Consider the following 21,605-nt stretch of genomic DNA (forward strand, 5'->3'; position numbering starts at 1 on the left):
TAAAAGCATGCATACATATTTAAAGGTGATTTTTCATTTCAGTTTCAGGAATAATACACAATTTTCCAGATTGTAAACCGACTATTCTCGATATTAAACGTCTGATTTGTTTAATTTCTTTTAATTTAAGGAGGGAAATTTGCGTTTTCGGAAGTGAAAGGAATTCTGGTATGGAGTGCAAGCAAAAATGGTATGGTGTAAGTTTGGTGTAAAATAATTCAATGCTAAGTGTTTAGATTTAAATTATTACGCCCTTAAAATTGTATAGGAACTCTCGATTTGGTGTTCACGCACGCATTGTTGTGGGTTGCACCATAAACATTGTAACAGTCCATAAATATTACGTTTGAAGCACGCATAAGTAAGGAAAACAGATAAAGCTTTTTGTTTGAGCTTTGCTTCTGAGCCTTTAGCACATACAATTTGAAATCTCAGATTGTGTCGGAATATATATTCGTATGTATCACAATTAGTTAATACTTAAGGAATAGTTAATACTTAAATATAAGGATTATGGAAGAAAAGCTCAAAGGATCTCAAATTTCAAATCCACGCTTGTCGCTTTCAAAAACCGTAATTCCTGTAAAATTGGACCAATCTATTAGTGAAAAACTTATACGGAAAAGAACTGTTGCTGATAAACTCGATGAACAACAGGAAATCCTTCGTTCTAAATATAGGGACAAAGTTAAAAGCATTCAGCTTATCAAAGACGGATTTCAGAAAAAAGAGGAAGAATTGATGTATTCAATTCAACTAGTTGAAACTTATATACGAGAAATTCAATTGCTAAAACAAAACGCTGGCGATATGTATGAAGATTTGGATTTAGAAAATCAGGAAATTAATCTCGAATTCTTCAAACTGGAACGAGAAGTTAGAGGCATACTAGAACGAAATAGCATTACTCAGAAACGAATGGAAATATTTCGGCGTTATAAGGAACATCTGCAAAGCATAGCTTCAAGTATGATATAACTTTAAACATTTGGCTTAATTCTAGTATACGCTACATGGGTGGATTTGGCGATATTTGAGGATAAAAAAGTTAGGGATCTGTTGTTACAGAATTGAAAAAATTCTGTGGGTTATTCTCTTTTTTGGTGGGTTATGCATTTTTCTGTCACCAAAAAATGTAGACCCCATCAACTTTTTTTATATTTTTACTTTATTTATTTTTTAAATACATAAAAATAAATTAAATAAAATAATTAAAATAAATAGAAATTAAATTATATAAAAATTAGATAAAATAAAAATTAAATGTAATGCTTTTTTTTTTTTAATACATGAATTTCTATGCATCCGTCTAACCAAAAAGCATTATTTTTTATATATATGCTTTTTTACGGTACGTTAATGTATTTGTCATTTTCTGGTTACGATTTTCTGTTTTTGCCTCCGCACTAATTTTTGGCGACCATCGTAAGAACTTCATTTCAACGGCGGCAACAGTTTAGCGAGAAGAATTTGGCATTGACGATATTTTTCGAAATTACGCCAAGCGTGTAACGTGTATTATGATTTTATCAAACTTTTTTTTTAAAAAAGAGACATTTCCTAAGTTATTTTTCTAGTATTGTAATTTTATTTTATAAATTGCATTTTGACGTTATTATTATTAAGTAATATTTAAAATGTTTATATCAGAAGGCGAAAGTAAAATAAGCAGATGTTTTTTCCGACAAAATGCTAATATATTACTGTATGGCTTCGCCCCGATATTAAAAAGAAATTCCAAAAACAAGTAAGGAAAGCGAGTTTAAATAAAATATTTAACGTGGACTAATAATAAAAAGAAAAATGCTAAATGTACTAAATTATATTAGATGAAGACAAAACAAGATTCTACGAAAAGGCTAGTAATATGAATATACTTACAAGCCAAATTCAATAAAGCAAACTCTCTTTGTACAGAATGATTTGTTTGACGAAAAATCGAACGAATCTAATTAGTTACAAATACTTAGTGAAAAGGTGTGTAAACTTAGTTACAAAAAATTATTGTAAGACTTTATAATTTTATTAAACCTTTTTGGTTTTGTTAAAAATCACCAAGCCCAATAATATCATTTTATGAATTCCTGTTGTAACTACTTTAGCGAGAAACAAGCTATAATAAACCAATCAGCTATAACAACAGTTAACAGCTTTAAAAATCGGGGTCCGGCCGATTACTTTCTGTAAAAAGCAACAGTTCGAAAACAACAGCTGTAACCTTTTGTATAATTCTTACTTTATACTATTTTTCAGAAGTTTCTCAGTTTAATTGCAATGATGTAAGGAATTCTGAGTCAGCAAATTAAGTAAAATAAAATAAAATGTGCAAATGTAAATAAATAAAATGTACAAAGAAATATGAAAAGAAATCCTTTAACACATTTTTCTGAAATATTTTTTTAAACTGAGTAGTAGCAATACGTTGCTTATGTATAACTAAAGCTGCACTATAGGCTATAGGTGACGGTCTTCATCCTAATTTTGTTCCTCTGTAGAGGGGATTGTTCCCCACCTTTGTAGCCCGGTGACTTGAGCGCGTGGTCGAATACTGTACAATAGAATTTATTTAGCAAAAACTGATTCCGTGCACCTTAGTTCCCTTCGCGGGCTGATCAAATTAGTCACCCACCCGCATTAGTAAGTACATTTCGAATTAGTAAGGGCAATCAGTTTTTTTTTAAACTTAAAAATCCAACAAAGAAGTTGCAATGAAATTTGCGAGGGATAACTAGTGTGTTGCGTTCATTTTTTTTTATTTCCGAACGCGTATTTCAGGTATATGTCTTTCAGTGATCGTTGCTTGAATTAACGAAACGAATGGATATTTGAATTAACGAATCGTAGCTCGAATTCAAATTTTGCACTCAAAAAAGGTTTAAAAAGTTATTCCAAATATTGATGAAAAGTGACGAAAACTGGTTTATTCCTAGATCTCTTGATCTTTATTGGTTTATTGCTGGGTAACATGCTACTTATATTTTAGAAGTTATTTAAATTTTGTTCTATAGTTTACCAGGTATTCCTGTACATGTTAATTTTTGAGCATATATGTAGCAGAATATTAAATATGTCAGAAATATACCTATTTATTATTACATCTTAGTTATCGAAATTAGACTTTTTAACGTATTTTCAAATAAAAGCTTCCTTTTTTTTTCCGTTTTTTTAATCATTTAGATTTTTGACACTTAAAATAAGAAGAATATGCGCAGTTAGGAAAATATAATCTAACAATTTAGGCAGATGAGCGATCAGAATTTTGATTTTTAGCTATATCGCACCATTAAATTTACGCACATCAAAATATTTTTTGCACACAATTATAAAATTCATTTATTTTTTATTAATTTATCCACTACAATATTTTTACGGATTCCAAATTTCATTAAGATAATGTTAAAAAAATCGCTTGAAAAGTTTCTTATGTGTAATTAAAAGTTTTAATTAATACTATGCAAAGTTTGATTAATATATAAGTTGGCATTAAATTTTTTTTTATTTAATGAAGTTTAATGATTTAGCTACACTGCTCTTTTCCTAAAAGAATTTTTGCAGTCATTACTTATAAAATTATAATTTGATTTAGCGTTGAATTAGTTCTTTATTATTCCGGTCAAATTTACATTTATTGGTAGGGAATTAATAGTTTTAAACATAAATAAAGATTATCATTAAATATTTTAATCGATGATTTTATAAAACACGATAAAATATACGGAAAGCTTTTTAATTAATATTATAGATGGCAGCACCTACATTGACATCTAATTTAAAAAATAAACGCAAATCACACCCCTTCCAAAATTCAGTTTATTAATACAAAACAAACATTAAAAAATAAAATGAAAAAATCTACACGTGCATTGCATCGATATTTTAAAAATTTCTGCACGTGCATTGCATCTAATATCTGAAAATTTCGTGACATTTTTTTTTATAAACATTCGGAATGATAAGTTTTTCCTATCAGCTTTTGAAATTTCCTCTTGAAAATGAATTATTCTGGGTCCCACATTTTTGACAAGATATTAATTGAAATAAATATGTTTTTGTTTTATTTTTCCTAATTTCATTAATTAAAATTAGCAAATTTATGTTTTTTTTTCTTTCTGCTTTTTCCTTTTAAATTTTTATTGTTTCTATTATTTCATTGTAAATTATTTTTTCATTTCTATATTTTATACGTGTTATAGGCAATGTAATTATTTAGGTCAGTATTCATAATGCTTAGTTATTATGAATAATGACCATTAAAATTGGGCAATTTGATAAATTTGAATTACTTTACGATAATTTCTCACATTGCCCGGTCATTATAAATACCGCTATTATTTCTTTGGGCACTTTGATTAATTGACAGCAATGGGACAACCACGTGCGTGTGGTGTGATTCTGGCTGGCCAATGTCCACCGGTGAATGTTGACAATCAAATTAGTTTGATTGTCAACATTGGTGAATGTCCGAAATATTTATTACATCCAATTTGATACTAATTTATTCGTGGATATAATTACATTTATTCGATACTTTAATACTTACTGACGATAGATTAGAACAAACATCAGTGATTGGAGTAGCGGGCAAATATATACCGGGCAATGGCACTTGACTTTAAAAAAATATCAGTGTAGGGTATACTGGGCAGTGGCACTTGCCCTTAAAAAAAACATCAGTGTAGGGTATACCGGGCAAATGTATACCGGGCAGAGGCACATGACCTTAAAAAAATATCAGTGTAGGGTATACCGGGCAAATGTATACCGGTCAGTGGCACTTGATCTTAAAAAAACATCAGTGTAGGGTATACCGGGCAGTGGCACTTGACCTTAAAAAAACATCAGTGTAGGGTATACCGGGCAAATGTATACCGGGCAGTGGCACTTGACCTTAAAAAAACATCAGTGTAGGATATACCGGGCAAATGTATACCGGGCAATGGCACTTAACCAGACCTAGTATGACTAGACCTTTGGTAAATGTCCGAAATATATACTAGGTCTAGTGCCACTTTTGCTATAGCTTAAATATTTAAAAAGAATTAAACAAAGCGTTTGAATCAATTTTAAACTGATATCGAAATTATTGATTTAAAATTAAAAAAATAACAATAAAAACTGCGCCAGATAAGAGTAATTGAAGTAGTTGCTTTATACAGCGCATGTGCGGAGAAAAATTTTAAAAAAAAATTATCCAGGTGCATCTAAAAGTGGATGAATATCCCAAGACACCCTGTGGCTGTGTGTGACACAAATTGCCCACTTGACTTTTAGCATTATACATAATGACCGGGCAATGTAATAATTGCAACATAATTTATCATTTTGTCATATCCTTTTGGTCACTTTTTAAATTGCCCGGGCATTATAAACAATGCCCAATTATTTACATTGCCCGTGACATATGCACTACATTTGTGGTCCTTAAAAACGAAAAATTTTGCATTTAAAAACCACGATTGAATGACCATTTAAAGATGTTTGAATAAGCTTTTAATATTTTGATTTATTTGACGTTTTTTTTGGGGGGGGTTGGGTGTGTGCTATCCCCCAAAAATGTTATTTTGATGATTTTATTTCATTTTTTTCAGAAAAGTGTTAAAAAGTTACAATATAAAGTTGTTTTTTTTTCGGGAGGAAGGAATAAATACACGAAAGAGATTTGTGTGAAACCTTTTTAAAAAATGACACCCTGTTTCTACAACATTTATATTCAAAAACGATCATTAAATCGCCTATAAGCAAAGTCTGTGAATCAGTTTCGGAAAAGGAGTTGCTTTTTCCGAAAACAAACTTCCCATAACCACTGCCACTGTTCTTAATTTAACACAACCTATAACATTATTATAATATTTTTACTTCTTATTTATTTTAACAATTAACTATTCACTATTATCAGTATCATATAACAATTACCATATATCGATAACCAATGCAATCTATTTGCTATAATTAACTATTTGCTTTAGTGATTAACTATTTGCTATTATCAGTAAAAATATGCTTTCAAAATAATTGCTTATTTGGTGGTGACTCTGTGTAGTTAATATTCTAAAAAAACTACATTTTAAAAATACAGAGTGTTCTATGAAAACCGCTCTTAATGTGTATTTTTAGAATTCTCATAACGCATTTATAAATAATCTCTATAGAGGGACGAAACGGCCTGTACTCGGTCTGTGCTTAGAGACATTTGTATATATCTTGACATTTATATTCATGAAGTGAACATCTGTAATAAAAATATGCGTTTGTATGTTTTGTTTGTTAGTTTGTTTTGTTTGTATGTTCGTTTGTTTCGTTTGTATGTTTGGTTTATTTGTTTGTTTGCTTGTTTTGTTTTGTTTCACTTTGTTTTGTTTTGTTTGTTTGTTTGCTTGTTTTGTTTTGTTTCACTTTGCTTTGTTTTGTTTGTTTGTTTGCTTGCTTGCTTGTTTGTTTGTTTGTTGGTTCGTTAGTTTGTTTGTTTGTTTGTTTGTTTGTTTGTTTGTTTGTTCGTTAGTTCGTTAGTTTGTTTGTTTGTTTGTTTGTTTGTTTGTTTGTTTGTTTGTTTGTTTGTTTGTTTATTGGTTTGTTTGTTTGTTTATTGGTTTGCTTGTTTGTTTGTTTTATTTATTGACTGATTTTTCTAAATGCAGTATATTGTGATTCAGATCTTCCTGGGTATAAAAATGCCAAAGAGTTAGTGAATTATTATCTAGTCTTGAAGATGCTTCGAAATGATTTGCTGGAGAAAGAGAAAAATTACCACGACGAAGAAAAGAAGCTTGTCACTGATCGGGAGAGGTTGGCCGAAGAAGCTAAACTCTATCCCTTGAAGATTTTAGAAAAAGAGAATGTCATGTATGATCTCCGCACAACGATCAAAGATATTAATGACAAATCAAATGATTTGGAGCAAGAGGTCAGTAAACAAAGAACGATTTTTTTTTGACGTAGTTAACTTTTAAAATCGTGCGTAAGGTACGATACAATTACCAAATTTTACTACATCTACCAAATTTTATCACACATTATAAAATTATATTTTATCGTTAATTCTTTTAAAATCATTACTAAAGCACTTCGGTAAAAATTAACGAAATTTTTGGTGCTCCATACAGCCAGAATCACGATATATTTTTTATCCAATTCTTTTGACCATACTTTAAGTTTTGACCATACTTTTCTCAGTGTACCCTTTAAGGATGCCAAACATTTATTTATGTTTTTAGTTGGATCAGATTCTGGCAGAAAACGTGAAGGATGATATAGAATGGCATGATACAGATAGATGGATTGAGAAAATGTACAGAATGATTCAACAACGAATCCCATTTATAGCTGATGATACAAAAGAGCCTGATTCTGCATTAGAGCAACTAAATAAAATAAAGGAGTTTGTTTCAATGGCTACAGAAATTATTAACAGATTGAAACTGAAAAAACAGATATGATTAGTTCTCTATTAACTCGTTTTAAAAATTCCTTTGTATTATCCATTTGAATAACACTGACAGAAAATTCCTTTTCTGGGAAATGATTGAGCTAATAGATAAGTATTTTTTTAATTAAAAAATTCTTGACATATGCTTTAACTTCTGTGGTTTAAAATAAATTATTTTGAATTAAACACAGTTTTATTTTACTTTTACAGACCTGTTCTCTTCTATGTTTATTTCAATATCCGTTCGATTTCGATTTAAATCATACTTAAATCATATTTAAATCATACTTCCTGAGCAACTGAATTTTATATATACGAATTTTTCCAAAATTCGATTTCTGACAAACTATTTGACCGCGTATTCGCTCAAATTTTGTATTTCGACATGTACAGTCCGCAAAAAAAAAAAGATATCACCCTGAATAACTTTCGTTCTAATGATCCGATTTTCACGAACTAAGTATCAATCTTAATGGTTCCTGGGGATGACCTCAAATATGCTAATTAATTAGTGCTAACTATTAATTAAGTTACGAAATCAGACACAAAAACGTACTTTCTCTGAATAAACATATATTTTTTTTTACNTGCCGACTGTACAATTACATTCTTTAAAATTATGTAAAAAATTCTATACCCTACAATTTAAATTTTTTTTCTACTATTATTGAATAAAATAATTGTAAATATTTGTTAAAATGTATCTTTTGCTTGTAATTATCTTTGTAAAACGAATTTTATAATTGTGTGTAATTTTTTTTTAATTCGCCGAAGAAGTTCTCGAGATATGGCGAATTACGCAAAAAGCAAAATTAATATTTAGGGTTCCAAACTTTGGATCGCTCTTCTTACTGAACTATGGGGACACAATTTCCCAGGTTGCAGCTAACCCCTTTATTTTGGCAGTCAGAAACTTAATTCAGTCGTCGAAAAAAAGGTAGGTTTATTCAGGGAAAATACGTTTTTGTGCCTGATTTCGTAATTTAAAATATCGTCTGCACCAATTAATTAACATATTTGAGGCCAACCCTTCGAACCAATAAGAATGAGTTCTAAAACGTGAAGATCGATCATTATATCAAAAGTTATTCAGGGTGGTTCGTTTTTTTTAGCGTACTGTGCTTCCAGTACTGATTGTTTCGGTTATCTGCTGAAATATATGCCATCACCAACTGTAAGTTTAGCTGTCGAATTATTTCAGAAAATTAAGTAACTAAAGTTATAAAGAATACGCATCGTTTTTTTTTTAATTTTTGGTTGCTATATATTTTATTAAAAATTTTGTATATATATATGAAAATAAAACCACCTTCAGACAGATATGTAAGGAACTTTCAGGATTTTGAAAACAATTGTAACAAAAAACATTAATAGAATGTATTAGCAATATTTCAGTTATCATAATATAAACATGAGATATGGTATGTAAATACGAGAGTAATAGGAAAAAATATTATTTTAAAAGTAATTTAAGAAGGCGGGGAACATTATTGATTTCACTGATCAATTCTATCAGTAGTCATAAAAGTAATCTTTCAGTCAGTTTAAAAAAGAAGAAAAACCTATTTGATCGAAATGAAATAAAGTTCCATAACAAGTTGTTTAAATAAAAAGAAAAAAAATTACAATTTTGTTTCAATTCCACGTCCAATTATCTGACATGTTTAAAGCTCGTAGAATTGAGAATAAATAATTATTATATTTTCAATTACAGAAACTAGTTGATTATTCCAAACAAGTAATTATTTATACACGTATGTCATGAAAGAAAAAGAGAGAATATTAAAAGAAAAAAGTTTTTCTGAAATGATTTTCACCACGGTTAATATATTTTATTAACAAAACAATGTAAATTATTGTATCGATTTACATAATGCATCTACAAAATGCATCTACAATCATTGGCTTCATTGTTTATTCTAGTTCGTTCGGTATCCTTTCATTGTTGACCTGAAAATATGTTCTAATCCAGGGTTTAAATCTTAATAAATAATGGCTTTTTCCATTATTGACTGAAAAGTAAATATTTTCGAAAAAAAAGTTGCAAGTGAAATATACATCCTGTAGCGTTCTAAACTTGGAAATAATAAAGTTTTTCATACTTATATAACTAACAATGCACAATGCACAAGAAAAAAAACCATTATGATTAAAAAATTTTATCTTTGTTATGCGAAACAAATGAAAAACATTTTTTATTCATAATAAAAATCTGTAACTTTGACGAAGACATTGAACATGAAATATGTTGTGACCACTGAAGAATAAAAAAATGAATGTTTAATTTAGTTTAATGAAATTTAATTTTTAAATGATAGGAAATTGTGTTATGAATTTATATGATCCACGAATGTAAAGCATCAAAGATTTGACAAAGTAAGTTTACCCTCAATTTATGAAATTTTAAATTTTTTAAAACTATAATTCAAAACATTTATCTCGAATTAAACATTAAGACATACTTCAAGTGCTCAGATAAAAGAATAAAGTAGAATAAGTAGATTCTTTATCACGAAGAAAGTGGTCCTTAAACATTTAGACGCACTTCAAATGCTCAGATAAAAGAATAAAGTAGAATCTTTATCACGAAAGAAGTGATCCATAAACATCTAGACGCACTTCAAATGCCCAGATAAAAAGAATAAAGTAGAATAAGTAGATTCTTTAACATGAAGGAAGTGATCCTTAAACATTTAGACGTACTTCAAATGCCCAGATAAAGGAATAAAGTAGAATAAGTAGATTCTTTATAATGAAGGAAGTGTTCCTTAAACATTTAGACGCATTTCAAATGCTCGGATAAAAGAATAAAGTTGAATAAGTATATTCTTTATGACAAAGGAAGTGATTCTTAAAAATTTAGACTCACTTCAAATGTTCAGATAAAAGAATAAAGTAGAATAAGTAGATTCTTTATCACGAAGGAAGTGATCCTTAAACATTTAGACGCACTTCAAATGCCCAGATAAAAAGACTAAAGTAGAATAAGTAGATTCCTTATGACAAAGGAACTGGTCCTTAAACATTTAGACGCACTTCAAATTCTCAGATAAAGGAATAAAGTAGAATAAGCAGATTCTTTATGACAAAGGAAGTGATCTTTAAACATTTAGACGCACTTCAAACGCGCCGATGAAGGAATAAAGTAGAAAAAGTAGATTCTTTATCATGAAGGAGGTGTTCCTTCAACATTAATACGCACGTCAAATGCTCAGATAAAAGAATAAATTAAAATAATTAGATTCTTTATGACAAAGGAATTGATCCTTAAAACTTTAGACGCACTTCAAATGCTCAGATAATAGAATAAAGTAGAATAAGTAAATTCTTTATTATCAAGTAACTATGCAGGACTATGGGCAAAATGTTTGAGCTTTAATTCATCCTTTTTTTTTCTTTACAACCAATGCACCCGCTAGATATCATTTTTTAATGTTTAAAATACCGGTTGTCTCGAAAATTTCTGACAATTTGAAAGAAATCGATTAAACTATTTAGTTGCAAACAATACTTCACCTGTCACATGTTTTTATGCATACGTAAGAAAAAAACAATAAAATAAATATTGAAACAGAAAAGACGCAAAAATACCAAGCATCCGTAACTTCATTTATAAACTAACCAATTACTTCTTTATTTATAACAACCTATAAAAGAGGCGAATCTTTCAACTTAGCTTGTTTTTTTCCCCTCTCACACCACTTTATTAAATACTCTCTAAAATTATTAAATTCTTCCTCTGAAAAAAATATTTCATTAAATTTATTCTTGTTCAAATTTGGAAGGAGTAAATAAATGGATATTTGATGCATTTAAAACTGAAACACACAATGTTTTAATTTTCATAAACGTTTGCGTTGTTTTTATTTACTTAATTGTTAAAGAAAGCCTCTTTTCAGAATGAGCAACTCAAAACAGGAGAGGCGATCTTTCAAGTTCGTTTTTGAAAGATCCTATTTCTCAGCGTTTTCTGACATCGCCAGCTCTGCATCGATGAATGAGAGAATCTTAATCTCAGCCATACTCTTGACAGGATTGATGGGATTCCTCTATCAGTTCTCCATTATTATGCTCACCTATGTCACTTATCCGACCACCAAAACACAGGTGGTCTCTTTTCCGATGGACATCGAATATCCTGCCATTACAGTTTGTAATAGTAACCCGTAAGTATGAATGTTATCACAAAATGGAAAGTGTTAACTTACTTCAATAAAATAATTTACTTTACTTCAATAGTATATTCAACTTTAGATAACTTTTTAGCGTTTAATTATTTTTTTTTTCTTTTGAGAGAGGGAGAAAGAGGGTGGAATGACAACATAAAACTAAATCAAGTGCGACAAAAATTTGACGTTATGAAAAAGAGGTATATGTTAAGGGAGGAACAATATATTAGAGTTCGATGTCTTTTGTGGCAATATTGCCACAAAAGAGGCAATAGCCAATTTTGCATGCGTGGGAGGATCTAAAGATCTAAATGCGTTGCGGTCGAAATATTTCAGGATTTTTTCTTCAAAAATGTCTAGTTTGTGCCCTATAAAGAGGGCTGAACCTGGCACTATGTCATCACTAAAGATGACGGATGCTAGATCAAAGAAGCTGCAATTTGGAAATTGTGGTCTTTTTAGTTTTGTCAGGATATCGGTTGAAAGTTTGATCCCTTGTTGTTAATTTCCCTTTTTGCGTTTTTGGTCATTTTGGTCTGGGTTTATCTTTAAAATGACTCGCTCAGTTTAAAAAAAATTGCACCCACTGCTGAAACTAGTTTACCCGAAGATCAAGCAAAAAAACTAATTTTTAATAATTATTTATTATTTAATTTGCAGCAGTTCGTTTTTATAAATAAAGCCCAGCTTTGGTTCATTTTTCGTCTTTTAATTCGTATGAGAATATAACATTTTTGAATTTAACCCTTTGACTACTAATGGGACTCATTTGTCCCAACAAATGTTTAAAAATTAGTAATGGACATATGTATCCCACCATTAAGTACGGCCGGGACATATATGTCACAGCCTCTAAATTGATAACCACTAGTCAGAAAAATCCCAAATACTAAATTTGCTTTATTTGTGACCCATTTTGTCCTTCTGAATAATAAACGGGACAAAAAAAATCATTTTTTAAAATTCATAATCAAAGGGTTAAGTTAATTAACATACATGATAAATAAGACGCTGTAAAGAATGACAAACTTTTTTTCACTGCACACTTTAGACAACATTTTTTGTTGCCCACCCTAATCACCAGTTCTTTGTACATAAATGAAATACAATTACAGTCGGACTTCTATTTAACGAACTTCCATTTTGCGAATTTCTCTATTTTGCGATTTTATTTTATTTTTGAGGAACCAAGAACATTTTGAAAATTTCATCACAAAATAACTTCTACATAGCGAAGTGAATTTTCTATTTAACGAACTTTTCTGTAAGATCCACTTTCCTTCCTTCCAAAACTATTTCGGAAAATTTCAAACTTGTTAACGCATTTTACGGGGGAAATGGAATTGATTTTGAATTTTCTATTTAACGAACTTTTCTTTAAGATCCACTTTCCCTATTTCCCCAAATTATTTCGGAACATTTCAAACTTGTCAACGTATTTAATGGGGGAAATGGAATTGATTTTCGCGGCTACTTATTTTTTAGAGAGAGAGATGTAAAACCCCTTTTTGCTTGCATTTCATACAGGAATCCATGCCTAAAATCAATTTACAAGAAAACATAACAGAAATTTCTAAAGCATGAAACTATGATATTACAGATCGTGCTATTCGTAACAGTTTTGCTAAAGCTGGATTCATAGTCAGCGTTGAGAATTTGAAAAGTGCGGAGGACGAGGATGACATTCCTTTCGAAGAACTTTAAAAAAATATGGTTACAGCTAAGAGAGAATCACGCAATTAATGATAATGTACTGATTAATGATTTTCTTTTTTATTGATTCTGAAGCTGCAACCTCAGAAGCATTAACTGAATCGGATATTTTGGGACAGTGTAAAAAATAAAAATGATACAGCAATAAATTGTGAGGAAGACGGAAATGATGAAGAGATCATCAAAACTTCATATGATGAAATGCTAATAATTTGAAACAATTCCATAGTAGATAATAATTTACAAGATAAAGGTGCAGAATTGCTTTTTTTAATTATGTCTAGTGTTCATGATATAAAGTCTAAAAATATAAGAAAGATGATTGGTTTGCAAAAGCATGAATAAAAGTAAAAATATTAAAAACTAACGGACTGGCAAAAGCATAAATAAAATAAACACATAAAAATATAAATTTAAATAATAAAAGCAGACGATAAAATTAGAACACCAGAAAGTTGCTGATTTTTTAGAATGAGTTTCGTGTGGAATTTGAGTTTTCATATATCCCGTTACGGGCACTTTATCTAGTTGTTTTATAATATTTTATCTATCCCGCTACGGGTGAGTTTCCTTATATCCCGTTAAGGGTTTTCTTGCTGTTTTATGATCTTTTCACTATACCGTTACAGGTAATTCATATTTGTTACTGTTTGTGTTGTTTGCAAATAAAAGTTTTTATAAAAAAACTGAACAGTTCTTTAATATAGCTTGATGCGCTACAATGAATTTAAAACTTCTTTTGTGTTGTTTAAGTATTTCAAATGGTGATTTTCTATTTAACGAATTTTTATTATAACTAACTTTTTATCGGGAGACTTAATAGAGGTCCAACTGTTCGTCTAACTATATTTGCATGTGACATGGCATTGACATCATGATATAATGCATATTGACATCATGAGTAATTTCATCCTTTATTTAAAAAGGCAGAGGCGAAGTGTGTTCTGTGAATATTTTCCACTAGTAGGGGCAAATTCTAAATGCGGTGTTGAATGTATGGATCGTGTGTGTCAATTGTTTCCATGGATTTGTCCTGACAATCGAACAGCATTCGTTTCCTGGGTGAGTAATTTATTCCTTCTTTTTTAAAAACAGATTTTTCTTTTCTTCTTAACTTTTACTTATTACAACTTAGGTGTGTCTCAAGGTTACTCCGGAGTACGGAAATCTCTCGAGAACGACAGAAATTTGGAATTTTCTTGAAAAAACAAAGTATACATCCGATATTATTTATTCCTGTTACGAAGTATCCAACTCTGGTAAAAAGTCATGCAGGTAAGATCAAAAGTTATTATTTCTTTAAACAGAGATGGACATAATGTCTGTTGATTTGCATCATTATTACATCTTCATTGGCTGCATATACAATAAAAAGAATAGTTCTAAGTTTAATATAAATAACTAATTATGTGGAATTCTAATATTTATAGAAACATTAATTTACGATCCACTTTTACCAAAAGTGTAGAATTTAAAGGATTTGTTGTAGTATTTATTTACTTAAAAACAAATTAAGCTATTCTCTCAAAATTTGATTAAAAATAACTATTTTCCAACAAATGTCTATATAAAACAGCAAAATTCACTATAAAATCATTGAATTAAATGACAATTGAATAAACTACTGTTATATGTATGCAAAAACTATTATTGCCTAATTCAGCCTGGCATTTAACAATTAAAATCAGATCTTCACTTTAGAACTTTTATAGCTAACCAACAGCATTCAATTAAAATAACAAATATGAATGTTGTTAAGCTCAATAAAACCTTTAAATTAAAATGAAACCTTTTATTAAATATAATTTTCGAGTTTCTAAGGCAATGAACCAGTCATATCTTCAGTGTAAGGGAAGAGTAAAATCATCGAAATGCTTAAAAGAGAAGTAGCGAAGGTAGGTTATGACAAGGAATCTAAACTCAATAAGGAAATAAAATTGCAGATTAAACGATTTGTGAAAATGATCCTCATTATTGTAGCTACAGAATTTACGCATTTTTATGTGAATGAAGCAATCACTGCAACGCTAAATCAGGTGTACGAAATTTGTCACTGTGAGAAATACTAGAATTTTGTTTGTGAAAAATCTAGTAAAAGGTCAGGTTTTTTCCTATTGATCTCAAATGTTTACTGATTATTTCTTGTCGATTTGTTATTGATATAATAAACAGGGTGCGTAGCGTTTTTAAAAAGTGATTATTTTCGATTTTCGTTGTTTAAAAGCCCTCAAAGGTGCTTTTTTCATTGGGTGTTTTTAAAAAGTGCTTAATTTTACCCTTCCAAACATGAGAATTTTTTTTTCTTTACCATGTTGATTTTCACCACGCATTATGTAAAAGCGCTGTTTTCACATTGTTCTACTCAACGTTTTCACAAATCATTCAAACTCGTTGCATTTCGGCGTACCATCGTTCCGTAGCGTATAAAAGCACTAATCATTTTACATGTTTGATGAAATTCTCGCCGGTCCGCATGTGCATATACTGAGGTCCGCATGTGATTCAGAGGGAATTATTCTTGCACTCTAATGTGCAACTCGGCTGTATTTTGCAAGAGATTCTCAATTTACAGCTTCATTTTCCACCTTTTGAAATCGAACCGAAAAATCTCTCTATTTCTTTTATGGCGGCTAATGTAATGAAGAAAAAGAGTTCTTTGTCAGAAACTAGCTATTTTATCATGATCATGCAAGGTCTTTGTCAAAATTATTTTGCATTTTGTTAATGTATATAGTGTTAAAAAATACTTTTTAAGTGCTTAAAAAGTACTTAAAAGGTGCTTATTTTTTATTGAAAGATTTGGCTACTCACCCTGATGACGAATTGAATTATTAAATAGTTCTAAACTTTTAAGTATTATTGGAATCCAATTGACTCTAAATTGTGGTCAGTAGACTTGCATGCAAATAAAGGATTTGCCAAAAAGGGTTTAAAGGTAAAACTTTCAGAATAACGAACATCTGTATTAACTTCTTCTATAAAGGAATAGGTTGTCTGCCGTTGCACTGCCATCCATCGCAGACGATGGTATCTACTCAGCGGAACCTGCCTATTGCTATACAATAAACTCTGACGTCGGAAAAGCAGGAACTCAGAAAATTAACAAGTTTTCAGGTAAGCATTTTATTAATATTGCCTTTATCTATTTACGGGCCTTAGATGAGGGCGATAGAATTGTTGAAGGGACGATAAAGATTTGGAGATAACAAGTTCAGAACTAAACATGTTCTAAAAACTAGGAAAATATGTTCGACTCTAAGAAAGTAGAGTCATGAATAAGAATAACTACTCTTAAATAATACATATTTAATGACAAATGTAACAATTTTACCTGATTTCATGCATTCAAGTTTATTCCACTTGCTAAGCTTCTGAATGTTGAAGCTGAAAATATGTTGCAATTTCGTTCTATGATGCTGGTTGTAGCAAACTGCTAAAGTTTTTACTAAAATATTTTTTATTCTGTGAGAATTGTGAGTAGTAAATATTAGGGGGACCGGAAAGTAATGTCGTTTCAGTGCATTCGATAGTTGTTATCTAGATTTTATTTTTAACCGATAATGTATTCACCCTCGTTAGCAACAAACTTTCAATGCAGGATAGAAAATGAATCAAAATAAATCGGGGGAAAAAATAAATTTGTCTTTAAGACTAACGAATATTTAATGCACCGAAACGGTATTACTTTCCGGTCCCCCTAATATATTGTTCTAAGAGAATGGATACAACACAGAGTCAAAGTTTAAAATAGCGCTGAAGTAATATTTTTTTTTATCAGAAATTAAATTTAAAATTGATTTTTCGAATTCTATATCTCAATATTCTGAAAAGAAAAATACGAACTTGTAAGCTTATAACTAAGAAGAAATAATTTTTCCTTTCTTTAAATCAGTAAGAGAAGCATGTTGAATGACGTATTGTTATATTTTAAATACCTAAAAAAATAATAAATTAAAATTAACAATTATCTTCTTTTTTTTTCTTTTCTTGTTAACCTGCATTCTGAAAGACATTTTCTTCTAAAAAATTTTTTTTCCATAAGTCGTGAAACAACCGTAAAATATGCTGGGAACATGAAAATGGCTGCTTTTGTGAGAATGACCCATGTAATGATAGTTGACTATAAGTCTAAATACAACAATGATAATTTTATTTTTCAAAGTAAAACAAAAATAATTATGCATTAAATAGAAAAGAATTGGTTTACAAGCAACTTACATTGTGATCTTTCCGAAAAAATTCAATTTCTATTTCGAAAAATATTCTACAAAACAAGATTTTGAGAAGAAACTCTTAGACATAGGAATTCAAATTAACATTAAGAGGATATATAATGCCACAGGAATTATTTATTTATCTTTTTTTTTTTTTTTTTTTTTTTTTTTTTTTNTTTTTTTTTTTTTTTTTTTTTTTTTTTTTTTTTTTTTTTTTTTTTTTTTAACATAACGGGGTTTTTGAAGAGTGTACTGCATATTACTTAGAAAGTAGTAAACTTATAAATGCGATAAGTGTTTTATAAAATAATTCATTTTATTTAACATACTAAACTTTCAGTAATTACTTTTAAATATTGCATAAAATAATTATGAATTTCATTTTTGGCATTGTTTGAATAATGTCAAAATTTCTATAGTGTATTTCTTCACATGTTGGTCATGAAAAAAAAATCCACTAGATTTAAATAATAACATTAAACTGTCCAAAAGGTTACACTTTATTTTTCTCCTAAGTTTTCATTGTCCATTTCAAAAAAATTCCGATTAATGTCGGAATTATATTTTTACATAAACAATAACTTTGTAAAGGTGTACCAATAGAAAGAAAGCTTAAAATCTTAATCTTAATAATTTTCTAACAATGTCCAATATTAGTACCATTCTGTATCTGGGGTGTTATAAAGCAGACACTACTGTTGTTAATTTTTTATAATTTTTAATAGTTGATAGGAAATTTCAATTTATTTAAGACTATGCGTCATCTGAGATTGTCCTTTCTATGTTCAGCGTTGTATGCAAAGTAAACTTTAATATTTCTTCTTATGTTTGCTGTGTATTTTATTATTTAACATTTAGTTTAAGATAATAATTATGAAATTAAATTTCGAAAAACAATAATTTTTAGCTTTATCTAAGGAAGTTTCTTTCTCTACTTTTGTAGTAAATTTGCCTGCTTTACTTCCCTTTTTTTTAAATAAAAACTTTATGCTATTCATGAAATTTTAATTTATGCACATTTCTTTCTGTTTATATACGTTATTTTTTTATACATCTTTGATTTATAAACTATTACTTATATTTGTAGCACATCATTTACAGATCTTCACTAAGTATTCATTATTGAATTTCAAAATTTGGTTATAAAACAATTCTAAATTCTTTATTTTATCATAAACTCGTAAAAAGTATAAAAACAAAAAAAGGATAAAACAATTTTAAAGAAAACTCTATTAAATGAAGTTGTCACGTTAATTAAAACTTTCGAAAATGAGAACTTTCTTCCTTTTCTTTAGTTATAGAGCTTATGATCTTGACCCAACCACACGAGTTGAGAGCTCTTATCAGATCTGCGAGTGTCCACGTGTCCATTCATGATCGGAAGACAATCGCGAACCCCTTCTATGATGGAATGAGGTTAGACGGAGGAAACAAGTACGAAGCAACCATCACTGAAGTTGTGAGTTCATATTCTTTTGCACTTTAAAATGCTGCTATCTATTATAAGCACTAAATCATATAAAATACAGTATTTTAACATAATTTTTAAAATTCTTAAACTAATGTGGTTACTAATTATTAAGGTATAAAATTTTTTAGTTTTAGAGTTGCGAGTGTGGATGGTTCACAAAATATAAATCTATCATAAATCTGTTCTAGTATATTTCTCATGCTAATTTTAAGACAAATGTTAAAGTTTTGAATATAAAATAAGAAAAGTATCATCCTGTAACCTATAGGGCCAACTTGTGTACCCCTAATAATTATTTCCTCTGCTAGGGTACACTAGTACCTGGTAATATAACACGTTTTCAAATATAAATATTATGGGTCAATATTAAGGTAAGATATCGGGCCACGTGTTAATATTGAATAGGTGTTTTAATAATAACACATTTATTGAAATCCAGTTTGCTTTAAATTTTATTCTTATATTTTCCTTTATATGCTTAAAATATCTTTTTTTTTTTTTTTACATTTCAGTATAATACTTTTTAATATTAATGTTATGGATTACAGGCAAGTGCATGGTAAGCAACAATGTCTTGGTAAAACATTAAATTAGTACAATAATAATTACTAAATATAAAATGTGAGCATATATTTTAAAAGTATTTTTAGCCGTCTTTTATATATAAATATTAGAATTGATTAATATTCAAACTGAATAGTATTATAAATCTACTTCATGCTCTTAATTACAATCGATAACTTAAATGTATCAATTTTGATTGCAAAATCAAACAAAATAAAAACTATGCAGGTTCAGTTTAAAGTTATTAATTGAGATTTTCAAATGTATACAAACAGTATTGTAAAATTATTTTTGATTATTTGAAAAAGATTTTATTATATCTTAGAGGAAAATCTAATATATATAATTCTCTTACGTGGCTCCCAAATTTTGGCTGTATTTCTTTTCCGCCGGTGGCAACGTTTGCTTTGTTTTGTTTAAGTTACTATTTCTCTTACACGGTGACAAAAAAAAGCTTCATTGCAATTCCCCGAATGGCAACGCTAGAAAATCGACCAATGATTGCCGTTAAAAATGTCACATGCCAAATCTAGATGAGGTGGCTCAACACATATAGCGCTTTTAAAAACGGAAACTGAAATAACCGGAGAGCATCAGCTGCGGCAATCTCATACTATTAAGCTAGGCAGTCTTTGTCGATAGATCTCTATTTTAGTATTTTGTCGAAAGCGCTTTTTCTCACGAATTTATAGATTACGAATTTATTTGACGATTTTTGATTTATATCACGAATTATACTATAGCACATTTCTAATAGGTTTAACGAATTGCATGTCATTTATTTGAATTCAAATTTATTTTAATGACTTAGTATTTACTAAAAAGATGTAATTTTTTTTAAAAAAAAAGTTTTTATATGGATTTGAATGATTGCTTTGAATTCTTAGAATTTTGTGCATTTGCAATGTACCTAAATTAGTAGCGAGCGAAGCGATCTTGGTTTGCTTCGCAAACCATATAAGATTGCGTAGCAATTTTCCGGGATTGGCGAGCGTTAGCGATCAGGGGGCACAGCCCACTAGTATTCTAAAATTTTATAATTTAGCAAAAAAATTTACAGAAAATTCATAATTAATAACAGCATAGTTTAATTTTGATTGTTTCATAGAAGTAGTTTCTTAAATGAAGGAATATTTAACTGACACGAGGAAACATTTGAATTAAATAATAAGTTTTAAAATTTGCATATTTTATTTATGCAGACGTTCTCATTGAGTTCTTAAATAGAAAAGCGTGCCACGTGCTCAATGAAACTGCTTAAAATTAGCTAAACCGATAGAAATAATTTATACAGCTCTTTCTTTGAATAAAGAAATTAAACTTTTTTTATTAGTTCATGAATAGAATTAACAGCTAATAACTATTTCAAAACAAACCAAGCAGAAACTTAAGGAAAAGAGATTTTTAGGGAATTTTAATTTACAACTGAGATTTATCAATTTATGGAGCACATCATGCATGTCAAAATTAAATTTATTTTGAGTGAAAAATGAACAAAAATTTTTAATTTAAAACTATGATATTTAGATCTAGTCTGAAGTAATATTAGATAACTTCAGAAAACCATTTTGCACGGCTACTTTTTAATATTCGAAAGATACAAAAGGTGACTCTGCATTATATAACGTTAAATTCTAAACTAATATTATCTAGCTTTCGCCATGACATTAATTTTCATTGGTTTGATGCTATATAATATTAGATTTTCTGACATCATCTTTTGGAGTAAACAAGGGGAATATTTGGATGATAGTAGAAAAATTCAGCGATATAATTTTACTTAACTTCCTGCACTGTTATAAAGCAGTAAAACATGGAACAATAGTTTTATAATGTCATTCCACGCATTATTTACTTAGTTATACAAAAATACTAAACAAAATTAAATTAGCGAATTCTGCTTCCATCCATTTTTTCCCTTCAAGGAATATTTTGTGTTGAGTTGATTTTTTTGAATAAATATTTCAAATTTAATTTACTTGAGTAGCTAAATTTTTAATGCTTTTTTCTTGTCCCTTATACAATGAGTTTTTTGGTAAATTTTACCTCAT

General features: G+C 29.1%; 2 protein-coding genes across 3 annotated transcripts in view; both read left to right on the plus strand.

The window, feature by feature from the left end:
• Nucleotides 1-436: 436 nt before the first annotated feature.
• Nucleotides 437-7,574, plus strand: LOC107456044 (coiled-coil domain-containing protein 42 homolog). 2 transcript variants are annotated; one of them, XM_071179312.1, is made up of 3 exons: nucleotides 437-967; nucleotides 6,636-6,901; nucleotides 7,212-7,574. In XM_071179312.1, exons 1-3 carry the CDS (start codon nucleotides 514-516, stop codon nucleotides 7,431-7,433), a joined length of 942 nt encoding a protein of 313 aa, XP_071035413.1. In that variant the 5' UTR covers nucleotides 437-513; the 3' UTR covers nucleotides 7,434-7,574. The 2 variants fall into 2 exon arrangements, with proteins under 2 accessions (XP_071035413.1, XP_071035414.1); XM_071179313.1 differs by having other exon boundaries at nucleotides 6,651-6,901.
• Nucleotides 7,575-11,323: 3,749 nt separating this feature from the next.
• Nucleotides 11,324-21,605, plus strand: part of LOC122269866 (uncharacterized) — a 28,851-nt gene continuing 18,569 nt past the window's right edge. The window contains exons 1-5 of the mRNA XM_043044949.2: nucleotides 11,324-11,589; nucleotides 14,232-14,367; nucleotides 14,441-14,580; nucleotides 16,289-16,419; nucleotides 18,815-18,978. Coding sequence (XP_042900883.2) covers nucleotides 11,324-11,589; nucleotides 14,232-14,367; nucleotides 14,441-14,580; nucleotides 16,289-16,419; nucleotides 18,815-18,978 — 837 coding nt within the window. The remainder of the gene's footprint in view (nucleotides 11,590-14,231; nucleotides 14,368-14,440; nucleotides 14,581-16,288; nucleotides 16,420-18,814; nucleotides 18,979-21,605) is intronic.

This window comes from Parasteatoda tepidariorum, chromosome 3 (genome assembly GCF_043381705.1).
Source record: "Parasteatoda tepidariorum isolate YZ-2023 chromosome 3, CAS_Ptep_4.0, whole genome shotgun sequence".
Classification (NCBI taxonomy): Eukaryota; Metazoa; Arthropoda; class Arachnida; order Araneae; family Theridiidae; genus Parasteatoda; species Parasteatoda tepidariorum.

Bases quoted from the DNA above. Each gene is read 5' to 3' on its own strand.
- LOC107456044 (XM_071179312.1), top strand. From the start codon at position 514: ATGGAAGAAAAGCTCAAAGGATCTCAAATTTCAAATCCACGCTTGTCG. The intron at 968-6,635 runs GTATGATATAAC...TTCTAAATGCAG, and splicing joins TCTGCAAAGCATAGCTTCAA to TATATTGTGATTCAGATCTT. The intron at 6,902-7,211 runs GTCAGTAAACAA...TTATGTTTTTAG, and splicing joins CAAATGATTTGGAGCAAGAG to TTGGATCAGATTCTGGCAGA.